This window comes from Saccopteryx bilineata, chromosome 8 (genome assembly GCF_036850765.1).
Source record: "Saccopteryx bilineata isolate mSacBil1 chromosome 8, mSacBil1_pri_phased_curated, whole genome shotgun sequence".
Classification (NCBI taxonomy): Eukaryota; Metazoa; Chordata; class Mammalia; order Chiroptera; family Emballonuridae; genus Saccopteryx; species Saccopteryx bilineata.
Genome location: NC_089497.1, coordinates 34,339,338 through 34,356,061, shown reverse-complemented (window position 1 = coordinate 34,356,061; position 16,724 = coordinate 34,339,338). Strand labels below are relative to the sequence as shown.

The following is a 16,724-nucleotide window of genomic DNA, read 5'->3' as shown; positions in this document are numbered from 1 at the left end:
TGTTAATGGAAACAGTTTTTGGAGTTGTATGCCCGTGTGTTTACTTTCCAATAAAAACTTGTACATTTGAGAAGTGCTTACAATAATAAGGATAAATGAAAGAAGGGCAGATTTGGGAAAGAAAAAACATTGAATTAGAAGAGCATAATGAGTAGGTGAAGATAGCATTCTGGGAAAAAGTGAACTCCAGTTTATTGACTATGTTTCCCAAATATAGTGCATTTAAAATATTTTTACTAAGAATATTATATGAGGAATACACATTTGTCATTTAACTAAATATTTTATTGTTAATGTATGACAATTTTAAGGTCAACTATACTGAACAGATTTTATTTATTTATTTATTTATTTTTGGGACAGAGAGAGAGTCAGAGAGAGGGACAGATAGGGACAGACAGACAGGAAGGAGAGAGATGAGAAGCATCAACTTTTCGTTGCCGCACTTTGGTTGTTAATTGACTGCTTTCTTACATGTACCTTGAACGTGGGGCTACAGCAGACCGAGTAACCCCTTGCTCAAGCCAGCCACCTTGGATCCAAGCTGGTGAGCGTTGCTCAAACCAGATGAATGCATGCTGAAGCTGGTGACCTCGGGGTCTCAAACCTGGGTCCTCTGCAACCCAGTCTAATGCTCTATCCACTGCGCCACCACCTGGTCAGGCACCTGAACTGATATTTTAATAGCAGCATTTCTCCATTTTATTCTTCAGACTATAATAAAAAAAAAAATCTAATACTTATATAATAATTTGTTTCAAAGCAGTTTCCACATACTTCTTTGAATATAAATGAGTTACTTGAGGGATCAAGTCAGTGATTCAATGCATATCTATCTTTGTGGTAGCCTTCTCAAGCATAGTTAGATGTAACACTGCTCCCAAACATCAGGGGATTAAGGAAAGTGCAGATACTTCAGTACTTTCAGCCTTTTGTATAGTGAATTTTCATCAATGAAATAAAAGTTGGTTTTTTATCTCATTTGCATAATTGAATAACTTTCTTTGACTTGTCGTTTGCTTTTCTGATGTTTTTGTTTAATAAAAAAAATCAAATGCTTTTATCACTTCATATTCATTTTGAAATATCCCCTAATTTTTGTGAGCAGTATATAGTCTTATAACAGGAAGGTATACCATATAGTGAATAGAACTTGAACTTTGGCATCTTGAGCACAAATCCAGGCTTAACTACCTCCCATGTCTGTGATTGTAGACAAAGTTATTTACATTACCTTGATCTGTAAAATAGAGATAACACCTTCTATAGCAAGATATTGAATGAATTCAAGTGAGAGTATACATAACACATTAATATACTGCCTGTCTCATAGTAGGTACTTAGTGTATGACAGCAATATATGTGTGTTTAAAATGTACCACAAATATGTGCATATCACATTTTTAAACATGTGTGTTTTCAAAAACACATATGTAATGTTACATATAATGTGTAATAAAATATCTAATCATTCAAATACAGCTGAAAAATTATATAATTGCATACTCTATGATTTGAATGTTTTAGAATAATACATTACGGATGGTATTACCAGTTCATGTGCCAATTAATGTTTCTCAATTTACATGCTATTAAAAGGAGGATTTCTTGATTAAAGAAGTTTGGAAACTATAGTAGATGGGGAGAAGCATGACGTTTAGAATTGGATTGGTTTGATGTGCAACTTACCTACTTGAAAGCTAAATGTACTTGAGTTATGGAAACTCTCTGAGCCTTAGTTTTCAGCTATTAAATGGGGAGATATTTAATACTATTAACAACTATTAAGCATTAAATTAAAAAATGTATGATTGGCCATAGCACATAGGATGGGCTCAATAAATATTAATTTTTTTCTCTGATGTACACTGCTGACTTTGCCTTATTTTAAAGGTAGAGCATTTCCATGAAAGTACATGTCTAGGTAATGCCAGATGGTAAACTGAATGGTGTGTTAATGGTGGAAGTAAAAAAAATAAGATTGTGTCTTCTTAATTAAGTTTCTAGGAAAGCCACATGGGACACGCAAAACAAGTATAATCCTGTATCTCAGTGATCCCAACCTTTTTTGGGCCATGGACCAGTTTAATGTCAGAAAATATTTTCATGGACCGGCCTTTAGGGTGGGACGGATAAATGTATCACGTGACTGAGACAAGTGTCAAGAGTGAGTCTTAGATGGATGTAACAGAGGGAATCTGGTCATTTTTTAAAAATAAAACATTGTTCAGACTTAATATAAATAAAACGGAAATAATGTAAGTTATTTATTCTTTCTCTGCGGACCAGTACCAAATGGCCCATGGACCGGTGTATCTGAAGATAGAAAGACACCCACATTATAGAACCAACTACAGATAAAATCTAGGACTAGTTAGGTGGCATAATAGTAAGGCGTGGACAATTTTATTTTGCTGCATTCCATCTCTAGAGAGATGAAGAGTCACAGTGAGTTTTGTACTCTTTAATTAAGACAACTACTTTCTACACATAAAGATCCTAGTTTAGACAAGAGGCAGACAGCTGTGAGAGATATGTGAAGACATATTTCAATTTTATTATCTTTTAGGCATAGACGGGTATGTTAATCCATTTCCATATACAGTTCCTGTAATCAAAGATTGGAAGTGAAACTTGAACTGGCAAAACTTGTCTCCTGTTGCCAAAGAGTTAAATCGAAAGGACGCAACCACAGAAGCTGAGGATTGTGCACGATCTTCCTTCCAGCCTTGCTGTGCTTGTCTTTGCCATTACACAAATAAGCTATCCTTTTCATCCAGACATTGATTCCATAGTTATAATGCGTCTCCCCTTTCCCAGCAAACTTTCTGCTTTGTGTCCAGAGCACTGCGTTTTGAATGGTCAGCTCCCTAGGTTCTGACAGCTGTTTTTGGACTTAGTTAATCATAGCAAGTGAAAGCCAAGAATTAACTGCAGCATAACCCTCTCTTTCTATTGTCACATTGCTTCTTTCTGCATATATTTCCTAGGAGTTAGACTTCTTTTGATCTCCCACACCAAAAGCAAAAGTATTTATATGGAAGTGATTTCATTTTAGTGTTCACGGTTTATTGTGGAAAGCAGGTGTTTAAGATTTTTAGAATTCCTGTAACAAAATTCTAAAGAGAAAAGAAAAAAAAAAAAAGAAAAATCACAGTATTTACAGAGATAACAGAATGGCTTAGCCATGCAAAACAAATAACTTTGGTTTTTTTACCCTTTAACTTTGGTTTAAATATTGACCAAGATTCAATTTTTCCTGCCAAATAAAACTTCAATAAATCAAAGTTTAGAGGCAAAATAACGTATTTTCTTTTCCCCCATAATATTTTACACAGCTTTGAGTCTAATAGGATATTTTATGTATTTAATCCATTTCAATGTTCTACAGGAAGGTTTTTATTAAACTGAGTCACTATTGCCCAGACAGTAAATGGTTTACAAATGTACAATAACATGTGTTTCTAAATAATGCAGAAGTGGCAAAATATTATTCCTAATCTCCATATGACTTTATTCTTCAATTTATTTTTCATTACCTTCATAATTTTATTCCATAAGTCTGAAAAACAACACCAAGTTTTCCTTTTTCTTCCAAAGAACATAGTTCTATACCTGGAAACCTGATGTTCATTTCCATTTTCTATAAAGTTATGTAAATCCTGGGTCAAAAATGGCTGAGCAGTATTCTCCCAGAATCCAAGTGTCTGCTTGAAAGAGCAAAGTTTAAAAGGCTAGTCACAAGTAACGATTGGCCCATATCCAGTCTACTTCAAAAAGTTTCCATTTATACTATCACCCTAAAAAGTTCCTCAAGCATAAAACACATTTATAAAGTTACAAATTTGAATGTAACTAAAGATACATAGACATTTTATTATTACACTTTCATGTACTGCTTGATAAATTATGTACCAGTTAAAAACACTAAATTATCTCAAGGTGCATTCAATATCTGTAGCGTAGTTAACAAAAACACACACGAAAAAAATATATATATTCTATATTCTGTGGAAAATAACACAGCTTTGATAATGACCACTGTTAAAAATCTCCAATTCTGACTGATATCTTTTTTAAAAAAGAAATAGGTATAATTTTAAGGCAGTGGATAACCCAAAGGATTTAACACCAATTTTAAAATACAGTGATTTACATTGTGATCTATGAAGATGGAAATGTTATCCATGATTTTTCCAAACTGTCTTTCACACATTGGTGTTGTTCTTTCTTTTGATAGAAAATAATTTACTAACAGGTGTCTCTAAAGGTAAGTGCTACCCAAATTCTGTTATGATTTTTCAGTATTATAGACAAAATTGTCAGTTTGGGAGTACCATTATCATGTATATATGTCCATATGCATGTGTGATTTACTTCTGAGGGTCAGCTGGTGGTGCCTACACAGCATCACTCATCTGGTGCTTATCAGCTGGACTCTCTGCCTCCCCCTCATGATAAAAATCACAGTTTTGGAATAGGGCAATGTGTGTGTCCCCAATATTCACAAGCTGCCACCTTTGGGTTTTCGGTGCTTGTGAAAAAGTTTGAGGGCACTACTGATAACAATCAGAATCAGAAATGTACCTGCTCAGATTATCCATATAAACAATTGAAATAAAAACATTACATTATACATCAGATTAACAGCAACTCCCAGAACAAAGCTTACAGTGTATAAAAATAGCTACGTAAAAAATTTACATAAAAGGCAAACCAAAAGGAAATCTTCAGTGCAGACATTTACAGAAAAAAAAAAAAATCAAACCAAACACAACGGATGACCTATCATCATGGCTGCCAAAACATATTGTTATTGTTTGCAATTTTATTTCATTGTTTGACTTGAGATAATTCTCTACAATCTGTGACAGCTTGGTAGAATGAACTGCTTAATATTTGAACCATGAATTGCTGTCAATGTCTCTGTATATGTCTTAAATACAATCCACGTTCATGCTTCAATTGGCCTATATAGATTTTTTTTTCTCTGCAATAATGAGAAAAAAAACATAATTTAGTAAGTTACCATAGCAATCATTTTTCATGATCAACAGATGCTTCGTACTAAAAGAGACAGAAATTACTTTATAGGAGACTAATAAAACTCCATTGTCCCTTAACCTATCTGTAATCTTAGGCATTGCTATGGTCCTTCTGCAAATAAGTTGTTGGAATTGTTGAGATTTTTTATTTTTATGATAATTGCTCAATTCATATGATTATTAGAGTTTTTCAGAAAAATATTTTATTCTGCTCTCTTCAGGTGAAAAAATTCACTTGTCCTTTTAAATCACACTCTTTTGTGGGCCTTGCCTTCAACCTTAATTTTCCTTTGAGGATTTACTCCACTTTTGAAGAGAACAGAAGGTAAAAATCCATGTTTATGAAAAATTGAGGAATTAACCTTATAGAGGCAGGGGGGAAAAAAAAGAAGAGGCAGTAATACTGCTTACCGGCCTTCCAATGAAAAGCAAAAAGGGGAGATAATCCAGTTTTTATTTCTCCCAATTAATTTGAGAACCTGATTTTTAGATTTTAAAAAAAATGTCTTATCTAAACTATTCTATTTTTTTTTTCCTGTGTCCATCCTTCCAGTTACAATTCTTTCCTATGCCTCATATTTTTGTGTGGGATTAATTTTGGTAACATACTCAAAATGTGACTATGGCTTATTTATAATGAACCAAGGTTTAAATGGGATATTTTGGGGATTTTAACTTCAGATGAGTAAACTAGAGTAACAGTTATTCTAACTCAAGGACATATAACATAATTTGTACAAATGGCTTTTCTTAAAAAACTATACTTATATAGTTATTACATCTAAATATATGTCATATAGGTAACATTTATATATACATTATGCACATACATGTATATGGGCATACATAAACATATCTATACATACACATGTATGTATGTAATATACATACTATCTGCAAAAGTGTGTGTGTGTATTTTTTAGCCCTTCATTAAAATGATTTGGGAGATAGCTGTATAAACACTTTGACACTTAAGTATCTTAAATCCTTGAATAAAACATTTTATGTTTTAAAATTATTCTAATTTCTTTTAAAAATAAATTTAAAAATTGGAATTAGTTTTCGTCCAACCAAAATATCAATTTATAAGACTAAGTTTCTTTGCAAAAATTTTGGCATTAGAATACAAAAATGCTAATTAAATGTTAAAATCTCAAAACTGACTTTAATTATTCAGAGGTGATGATTATTTGTTTGGAGGACTGGGAAATCATTGAGATTCCATTCTTTTGAGAAGACCTGAGTTACCAAAGTTTGCTTTTGAAAAACTCTTCTTGTTTTAAAAGCCTCAATTATGAAGCATTTTAGTGTCAAGGTTTTCCCTTTCATCTCACAGGCCGTTTCATTCTTTCTGGGGAATTATTTCTATAACCCTCACACAACCTGCTCACCTGGACAACTGGAACAGTTTCTCTCTTAGGCTTCTGTTTTGTGGTTGTTTTCTTCTAACTTTTTGTTTTCCTCCAGATTACCAAGGTCCTTGTTTACATGTTTTGATGCGGTCCTATAAAGAAATGTAATAAACATTCTTACATTGATACACACGAATCGGACTTTTTTTATTTTAGGATTCACACTGACATATATTTGAAAAGCAGGAGTTTTACATCTAATACAGGCAAACTATTAGGATGAACAATTCCACATCTGTGATCGTTGATTGGTAACAGAACCCATTCCACTGAAATTACTTTGATAGTGGCACTGCATTAAATATATACTCAAAGAAAAAAAAGAAATCCATTATTTTGATCACAAACCGTACTTAGTAGCATCATGTTTTAAGCTGTATTGTTTTTCTCTCTGCATTCTGAAAAGGAATTATTATCACTTAATAGTCAAAATTTACATTCTTGGCAAATAGTTTTGGGCAAAAATTTTCTAAGGGAGTGTCTTTAGGGCCTTTTCCTTTTTGGCATTCCCTATTATACTCCAAGTTGAGCTAATCTCCTGTATCTTTGTTTATGGATTCTGCTTTAGTGAAAGCAAGATTAGAAAGAGACCCAAGTTTATGACAGAAGACTGTTAGCAGAAGAAGCTAAAGCAGCCCAAACGTGGTGGTTCTCAAACAGTGGTTCCAGATCAACAAAATCAGCACCCCCTAAGCCTGACCAGGCGGTGGCACAGTGGATAGAGCGTTGGACTGGGATGCCGAGGACCCAGGTTCGAGACCCCGGGGTTGCCAGCTTGAGCGCGGGCTCAGAACCCAAGGTCACTGGCTCAAGCAAGGGGTTACTCATTCTGCTGAAGGCCCGTGGTCAAGGCACATATGAGAAAGCAATTGGCCCTGGCCGGTTGGCTCAGCGGTAGAGCGTCGGCCTGACGTGCGGGGGACCCGGGTTCGATTCCCGGCCAGGGCACACAGGAGAAGCGCCCATTTGCTTCTCCACCCCACCCCCTCCTTCCTCTCTGTCTCTCTCTTCCCCTCCCGCAGCCAAGGCTCCATTGGAGCAAAGATGGCCCGAGCGCTGGGGATGGCTCCTTGGCCTCTGCCCCAGGAGCTAGAGTGGCTCTGGTCGCGGCAGAGCGATGCCCCAGAGGGGCAGAGCATCGCCCCCTGGTGGGCAGAGCGTCGCCCCTGGTGGGCGTGCCGGGTGGATCCCGGTGGGGCGCATGCGGGAGTCTGTCTGACTGTCTCTCCCCGTTTCCAGCTTCAGAGAAATACAAAAAAAAAAAAAAAAAAAGAAAGCAATCAATGAACAACTAAGGTGTCGCAATGCGCAACAAAAAACTGATGATTGATACTTCTCATCTCTCCATTCCTGTCTGTCTGTCCCTGTCTATCCCTCTCTCTGACTCTCTCTGTTTCTGGAAAAAAAATAGCACCCCTTGGGAACTTGATAAAAGTGGGAATTCTGAGGCTCAGCAACAGAACTAAGAAAGAAATTCTGCGGATGGGTACACAGTCTACGATCAACGAGATCTAGTGGTTCTGCTGCATGCTGAGGTTTGAGAACTGTTGCCCTAGCAGCTGCTATAGTTACATACAACTGACTATATTCTATCCATTAAGAGCTGAAACCAGGTTTTCTTAAAGACACAGCTAAATTTCTTGGTTTTGTGACACTCAGGATTAATTGTATCATTTTTTCCAATAGTGTATCATTTCTCTTTCCTGTTTCCTTCCCTCCCTTCATTTATATCTCTCTTTCTCCCTCCCTTCCTCCCTTACTTCTTTCCTTAACTCACCCACAATTTATTTCTATATTTTACTGTTGATGGGCATTCTCGCTCTTTTGTCTTTCTGAGATTTCACTTTTACATAAGTTAGATCTTTTGTGTGTAGACCATGTCTCTTATGCTCTTATATGTTTTATCCTTTTTCCTTACTGTGCTTCATCTTGGTGTTTTCTATTGATCTGTATTCCAGCTTCTTTCTCTTATGTTCTGCTGTGGCAAATCTGTTTTTTAAATTCATCTGCCAAAGACTTATTTTTTCAATATAATATATTTTTTTCAGGTCTAAGAAGTCAATTTGATTTTAAAATATTTAAAAATACATTTCAGTTCTTTAGTTCATTCATCTCCAATGATCATCTTCTCTTCCACTTTCAACATATTATTTAAATTTATTTTAATATCCTTGTTTGTTAACTATAGTATCCAAATCATGCATGAATCTACATACCTAGTTTTTCTCTTAATTACTGATTGTATTTTCTAGAGTCTTTGCATATTTAGTCCTGTTTATTTTGCATGACACCTTGTATAAACAAACTGTACAGAGTTCATACAACATTATTTTTCATCAGATAAGTTTTTTCTTTTCTGTTAAGTAGACAGGGTGAAGGGTTGATGACTCCAATACAATCAGGGCTTAACCTAGGTTGAGGCTCAGTTGCATTTTAAGTGCGACTCAGCCTTCCTCTGGTTTGCCCTTATTCCTAAGGCATACCCCTCTAAGGCTTCTGATTAAGATATTAGCATGTCTCACTTTCTCCAGCCCCTAAATACAGAGATTCATCTCTTTTCTTTGGAGAATCTCTACCAAAATCTCCAGCTACCTGTATCATGGCACTTCAAGATATAGGAACATTCTTTAGTATTTTGTATAAGTTTAAGCTCCTTATAAATAAGAACCATGTTTTATTTCTGTTTTACCCATAGCACATAATATACTGACTGAATATGGAGGCAGCCAGAAGACATTTCTTCTGATAAATTGAACTAACTGATCTTACTATAAATGTATTTTCTCTTTACTATAATATTCTTAACAAAATTTTCTTTTCTCTAACTTACTTTATTGTAAGAATATAGCAATAATACATATAACATACAAAATATGTTACTTGGTTGTTTATGTTCATATCTATTTCCTTCTACTGTTCCTAGTGATATTACCGTTCACCAATGAAGTTCATATATACCCAAGACAAGTGAGATAGAATACTACATTAAATGACAAAACTTGAGTAATATCTTACTGTAATCATTTCAGACAAAACTGTACATAATTATATGCTTAAGTATGTACCTTGATCATTCTAATAGCTCCTAACTATATATTCAAATATATACTAACAGGGTGATGGGTATGTAATATAATCAAATGTCAAAATAACCTGGAGATGTTTTCTCTGAACATATGTACCCTGATTTACCAATGTCACCGTATTAAAATTAATAATAAAAAACCCCAAAACCCAAATATCTACTAATAACTGAAATTTCTGTAAATAAGTAAACTATTGTGGCAATCAAGGAAAGCAACATGATTCTAAAATCTTCTTCTTTCTTCTCCTTTTTTGTATTCTGGTTCCCTCTCTCATTCTGATTTTTCCTCCATTCCTTTTCTCTTACTTCTCCTTTCATTATGTCTTTCTCCTTTTTATTTTCTTTCAAATCACTTCATTAACTACTATTCTTTGACACAAAAGTGAAAATTTCAACTTATTTGGAGCCACTACAGAGAAAGAATGGCAGATAAAATAGTCAATGTTGTCACTCTGTTAACGTTAATTTTCTAAATAAAATTTAAGAATTAAAAAAAGTCTATGTTCTGTAAGCATATTCTAAAAACATAAAAACTTACTAAATGTAATAAATTAATATTAAATTTGATTTTTTTTCAACTGTGTTGGCCTGTGTAGGAAGGAGGAGGATATATTAAGGTTGAGGGCTAAATGATTTCACAACTTTGATATAAAGCATGATTCTATTAAAGAGTTTTTTAGCAACCTTGTATTTTGTTAATCATTACATTTATAACAATGATAAACTCTCAGAAAAAAATAGAAAATAAACTATTTGACTGTATCTGAAGTGACAAAAGATAGTAGAACCTAAAGAGAATTTGACCCTTATACTGGGTAAGCTCTATCTTCACATAGCCTTTCCTCTGAGGGTATTTCACATTTGGAGAGACATAGGCTAACTAGAACAAAAGCTGGAAATTAAGGGGGAAAACTGAGAGAGAGTCACAAAGTAAAGAGAGCCCCAAGTTTTTGTGCAAAATACAGTATTCCTTAGATGATCCCTAACCCTGCATATATGAGAGAAATTTCACATAGCCTAATAGAAAGCCTAAAACCTTGACATAGATTTTAGCTACTACCCACAAAGGGACAACAGTTTGGAGTTGAAAATCACCAAGCGAGAAGTCTTTGACTAACATATCAGTCTTTCTATTCAAATCCCAGAAAAGCCAAGTAAGACTGTATCAATATTCAGCATTTATCCTAAGACATGTGCCATATAAAAATATAAAAGTAACCTTCAGAGATCAAGAAAATTAGCCAGTAAAATAGTGGTCTGTTAAGGAAAACAATCCATATCCTTTAGGAGAATATGACAGAAACTATAATCTTTATAACATATCCCACCAAAAAGACATATATATACACACACACTAGTTACCATGCATATAAAAAAATAAAAAAAGTTACACAAATTTCAGAGAATGTCCTTGGATGACACAGACTTTAGAATTAACAGGCAAGAACTTCAATTGTTATTACATTACTTGTCTAAAGACTTAGAGAAAAATATGGTAACAACGAGAGAACAGATAGAAATTGCAACACCAAAAAAATGTAAAAGGAAATAATTTTCCAAATTAAAACTACAATATTGGAAATAAACAATTCACTAAGTTGTCTTATCATCAGATTGGAGGTGGCAAAAAGAAAACCTCAGTGAACTTAAAGACAAAAAAGTATAAATTATAAATTAAAAAAAAGAGAAAGACCACAGAAATAGAAAAGCAGATCCCCAGTGGGACAATATTGTATGTATAAATATAAGTGCATTAGATTCTCAATAGGAGAAGTAAAAAGAATGCACAGAAAAAGTATTTGAAAAAACAATAAAAATATTCCCAGATTTGTTGATCTTCATTAATCTGCATATCCAAAATGCTCAGCAAACCTCAAGTTGGAATGACCAAAAAAAAAACCCAAAAAACTAAATACATCATAATCAAACAATCAAAAGCAAATATAAAAAGGACATAAAACTAGCCAAAGAAAAATTGTTCAGAGAAACTGATATCTCACCAAGAAAAAATATTTTTCCTGGTGAGATTATCAAACATATTTAAAATGTTGAAAAAATAGCTATCTAACAAGAAATTTACATCTAATAAAAATACTTTTTATTTTAAGCAAAATAAAAACATAAATTGAATGAAAAACTGGTTGAATCATTAGTAACAGAACAATCTAAAAAAAGCATTAAAGGAAGTTCTATGGTTGAAGACAAATGACCACTAGATGGATGGAAACTCAAATGTGCAAGAAAGAAAAAAATACAGATTATACATATGTAGCAGCAAAATATAAATATTATTCCAAAAAACTTTTTTTTACAAAAGCAACCGTTTAATGTTATATAGATAACATTATATATAAGACGTTTGAAAAATTGTTTCATTTGCCTTATTTCTTTTTTTGTTATTATTGTCACATTTACTACAACAGCATATACTACACACCTCACATTACAATGATGTGGAAAAGGTTAAATAAAATTATAATAGTAAAATAATTTTACATTGTTACATGAGTAGAGTGTTATAAACTAAGGGTCCTTACTGTAATACCAAGAATAACCACAATAAAAGAGGTATAGTTAAAAGACCAGAAGAATGAAATTGTGAAAAGGTAATGCTAAAATTTATTTCAATAACTGAAAGTAAAAAAAGAGGAACAGAGAACAACTAAGAAAACTAAGAGATGGTGGTCTTAGCTATATCAATAACGAAGTCCAGTGTAACTTGCCTAAACTCTCCAATTAAAAGTTAGAGATTGTCAGACTATACTATGCAAGACATGTTAATGCTTTATAGTCTAGTCAATACTTTTTTCCTCTAAGGTCCAGTAAGCAAATCTTTTCGGCTTGCAGTCCGTATGGCTTCTGCTTCAACTCTTCAACTCTGTCAGTGTAGTGTGAAACAACAGACAATAATGCAAAGAAATAGGCATGGCTGTGCTCTCATAGAACTTTATTTACAAAATGAAGCAGCAGTCTGAAGTCATAGTTTGATCAGCCTTACTGCATATGCACTTTAAATATAAAGTAATATATGTAAATAGTGATCTTATGGAAGCCATGTGGCTATATTAATATCAGGCAAAGTAAAATTCAACATAAGCAACACTACAGTGATAATGAGAGACATTTTATCATTATGACAGTTTTAACATCTAAAAGTCATAACAACCATAAGCGTATTCATCTAATGAAAGAATAAAGCAAAAAGGCACAGAACTTAAGTTAGACATAGGAAAACACATAATCCTATTTAGAGAATTTAATGACCTCTTCCCAGTAGGTGATAGGATTAATGCTTTAGGATTCATTGTGCGTGATCACGATAGAGTAGCTAGTACTGGATAGCTACTCTAGGACTGAAAATGTATGTTTATAACTTTATAGTGAAATGATTTAATATAATTTGAAAAAAGTTTGTAAAGATAATATTTAAACAAATTATTATACAATTTAATCTAACATCAGCTATAGAACACTATACCCATTAACCACCAAATATATTTTTTTCAAGTACCCACGTAGCATCTATCAGCAAATACTGTATGACTGCCTGACAAGCAAAAAACAAACAAAGAACAAAACAATAAAAAAACACCTCAATGCATTTAAAAAAACTAAATGCATACAAAATAGGTTGTTTTAACAAAACAGAATTAAATAAGAAAATGTTTGAAATTTATTACAGTTCTAGTTACATGACTTCCAATAAGAAACTATAAAAGAAATTTAAAAATATTTTGAATTGAATGAATATGAAAATACAACCTCCTGAAACCGTGGAATGTTGTCAGCAGAATGCTGAGATTGAAATGAACAGTTTAAGTGCTTGTGTTACAAAGAAGAAAAGCCAACATCAGTGATCTAAAATTTTAATTTACTTTTTGAAATAAAAAAATATAGCAAGTTAAACATTAAATAACTAGAAGAAAACAGCAATAAGAGCAAACGTAATTCAAATTGAAAATAAGCAATAGAAATTAAAACAAATCTGAGTTTTTAAAATATTTGGAAAATATATAACTCTCTAAAAAAGACTAAGCAACATAAAAGGACAGAATACAAAATAACAATATTAGAAAACAGAGAGTGTTATCACTACAGAACCCAGAGGCAAAAAAGGATAATGGAATTTTATAGATAGATTCTGTCTTTTTGCAAAAATGTCAGTAACTTAAAATGAAATGGAAAGGTTTTTGAAAAGCTTACTAAAATTTATTCAAGAAGAAGCAACCTTATATCTATTAAAGAAATTAAAATAATAATTTTTGTTTTAAAAGTAAGTTCTCATAAAGAGAGCTCTGAGCCCACATGGTGTCATCATTAACTTAGATCAAACATTTAAGGAAGTAACAGACTCTTTCATTAAAAATGAGAATGGGACACTTTCCAACACATTTTATTAAGCCCACCTTACACTAACAACCAAACTTGACAGAGATTATTACCAAAAAAAAAATTACAGACCAATATTTCTCATGAATTCAGGCAAAAAAAATTTTTAATAAAATGTTGGCAAATTGTATCCATCAATATATAAAAATTATGGTACATCACTTGGATTTGTTCCAGAAATGGAAGACCAACTTAATTTTAAATAGTCAATCATGCAATTTATTTTTCAGAATAAAAGAGTATGAGAAATATATGAGTATTTATAGAAATAATGTAGACATAGATATAATGTAGAAAACGTATTTGAGAAAATTCAACAGTGACCTATGATAAAAACTCATAGTAATCTATGACTATTAGAAATGTCTTCAACCTGTTAGAGGACATCGTGTAGTAAAGAATTTGGCCCTGCCCAAACACAAGTCTCGCCATCCTCCTTAGTTCCTGGGAGATTACCACTAAATAGTTAGAATTTTTCGAGTGATAGGTGTAGCTTTCTTGTTCACAGTAGGCCTCTCAGCTATCACCTGGTAATTATGATAGGAGATGTCTCAGGTTAGGGCCAATGGGTGTGGGGTGGCTTCAGCTGAAAGAACAACTGTATGGTTTTGGCCATGTAATATGAGTCTGACTTCTGAGAAAGTGAAAGGCTAGAGACCAAGTTCAACCACATGAGCAGTTCATCATACTGATATAATAAGGCCCTAATAAAACCTCTGGACACAAAAGCTTGGGTAAACTTCTCAGATTGGCAAAATTCCATACTTTTGTTGTACGTCCTATTCAGGAAAGTAACACATCCCTGAGGACAAAGAAAATATCACATTTGCAACCTTCTCAGACCTCAGTAAGGTCTTATAGTCGGTCAATTTTACTTATAATGAATATAACCATGAGTATAATGCATTTCATTGATTTCTATATTTCTAGAAAATTACCAAGCCTGGGGGTGGGTTTTGGGAAACTCCCCAACTTGAGTTGATACCAGAAGTAAGGGGGATCTTATGTGGATTTTTTCATCTAACTTTGTATTTGGACCCTAACTCCAAGCAGTTGAAGTTAGAAATCTTGGGCAGATTGGCAGTCTGGAGGACGACACCTTCAACCTTGCAGTTTGGCAAACTCTGGGTAGGCACATATGAAAACCATACAGCTAACATCATCCTTATGGGGAAATACTGAATAGTTCCATCTCTCAGATTAGGAACATGTAGAGATGTCTGCTGTCAACCTTCTATGCAACATAATATTGGAGCTTTCTATGAGTGCAATAAAGCAAGAAATAGAAATAAAAGGCATATAGATGGAAAAGAAAAAGTAAAGTTATATCTATTTGCAGATGATTGTTTTTATATAAATCATAAGGAATATATAAAACAACTAATAGAACTTATAAATAAAATTAGAAAGATAGTTGTGTACATTTCAATACAAATATTAATCATAATTTCATATACTACTCTGAACAACTGGAAAAGAAAAAAATTACAAAACAATTGTATTTACAATAGCTGCAAAACATATAAAACATATGAATAAATTTTATAAGCCATGTCAAATGTCTGCATTAAAGTCATGAAATATTGCTAAGAAAAAATGGAAATAATTTAAGCAAATAGATAAATGTATGATGTTCATGAATTGGAAGACTAAATATTTTTAATATGTCAAATCTATCCAAATTAAATATAAATTCAAAGCAATCATATCTGTAAAGATTTTTTAAAATTTTGGTAGAATTAAGAAATTGCTCAAATTTATGTGGAAATGCAAAGAAATAAGATTGTTCATATGAGCAGAATATTCAAGTTGAAGGACTCACGAACAAACTAATAAACTACCTTTATCTTTCACAATATACAAAATCTTTTATGTAGCCTACCCTTAAATGTAAGATTTAAAACCATAAAGTTTCTTTAAAAAGACAGAAAATATATTTACCACTTTGGAATAAGCAAATATTTTGTAGAGTGGACACAAAAAGCACTAAACATTATATAAAATAATCGATAAGTTGTTTAAAATTAAAAACTTCTGTTCATCAGAAGATGGCATTAAGGAAAAATCTAGCCACAGACTAAGAAAAAATATTCACAATTTATTTATGATAAAGGACTTCCATAGAATATGCAAAAAATTCTTAAAAACCCATCACAAAAGGTCAAATACCAATACTAATAAAATCTTGGTAAAAGAGTTAAACAGTCACTGCACAAAAGAAAATGACTAATAAAGTAGATGGACCTTAAAATCCTTAGGTCTCAGAGAAATGTAAGTTAAAACCACAATTAGATATCATTTCACTTGTCCTAGAATGACTAAAGTTAAGCAGAATGACAACACCAAATTTAAGTGAGGATGTAGAACTGAAACTCCCACATACTGCTAGTGGGAATTACATAAAGGACAAATACTCTGAAAAGCTGTTTGGCAATTACTAATGAAAAAATATCTATAACATGACCTAGTAATTCCATTTCTAGGTATTTACTCAAGAGGGTAAAGACATATGCCTACCAAAACGTTTGCTTAAGAATGTTGATTTTAGCCCTGGCCGGTTGGCTCAGCGGTAGAGCGTCGGCCTGGTGTGTGGGGGACCCTGGTTCGATTCCCGGCCAGGGCACATAGGAGAAGCGCCCATTTGCTTCTCCACCCGCCCCTCCTTCCTCTCTGTCTCTCTCTTCCCCTCCCGCAGCCAAGGTTCCATTGGAGCAAAGATGGCCCGGGCGCTGGGGATGGCTCCTTGACCTCTGCCCCAGGCGCTAGAGTGGCTCTGGTTGTGGCAGAGTGATG

The 16,724-nt window shown here is 33.3% G+C and overlaps 1 protein-coding gene and 1 non-coding gene across 3 annotated transcripts in view; one reads left to right on the top strand and one right to left on the bottom strand.

Moving 5' to 3' along the window:
* Positions 1 to 6,436: 6,436 nt before the first annotated feature.
* The window catches only part of ALCAM (activated leukocyte cell adhesion molecule), a 226,963-nt gene continuing 216,675 nt past the window's right edge, over positions 6,437 to 16,724 (bottom strand). For both annotated transcript variants that reach the window (XM_066240915.1, XM_066240914.1), the window contains one exon: positions 6,437 to 6,549. In XM_066240915.1, coding sequence (XP_066097012.1) covers positions 6,462 to 6,549 — 88 coding nt within the window. In that variant the 3' untranslated portion in view covers positions 6,437 to 6,461. The remainder of the gene's footprint in view (positions 6,550 to 16,724) is intronic.
* On the top strand, positions 7,330 to 7,405 carry TRNAV-GAC (transfer RNA valine (anticodon GAC)). The gene has a single exon. It is a non-coding gene; the product is annotated as a tRNA-Val (tRNA).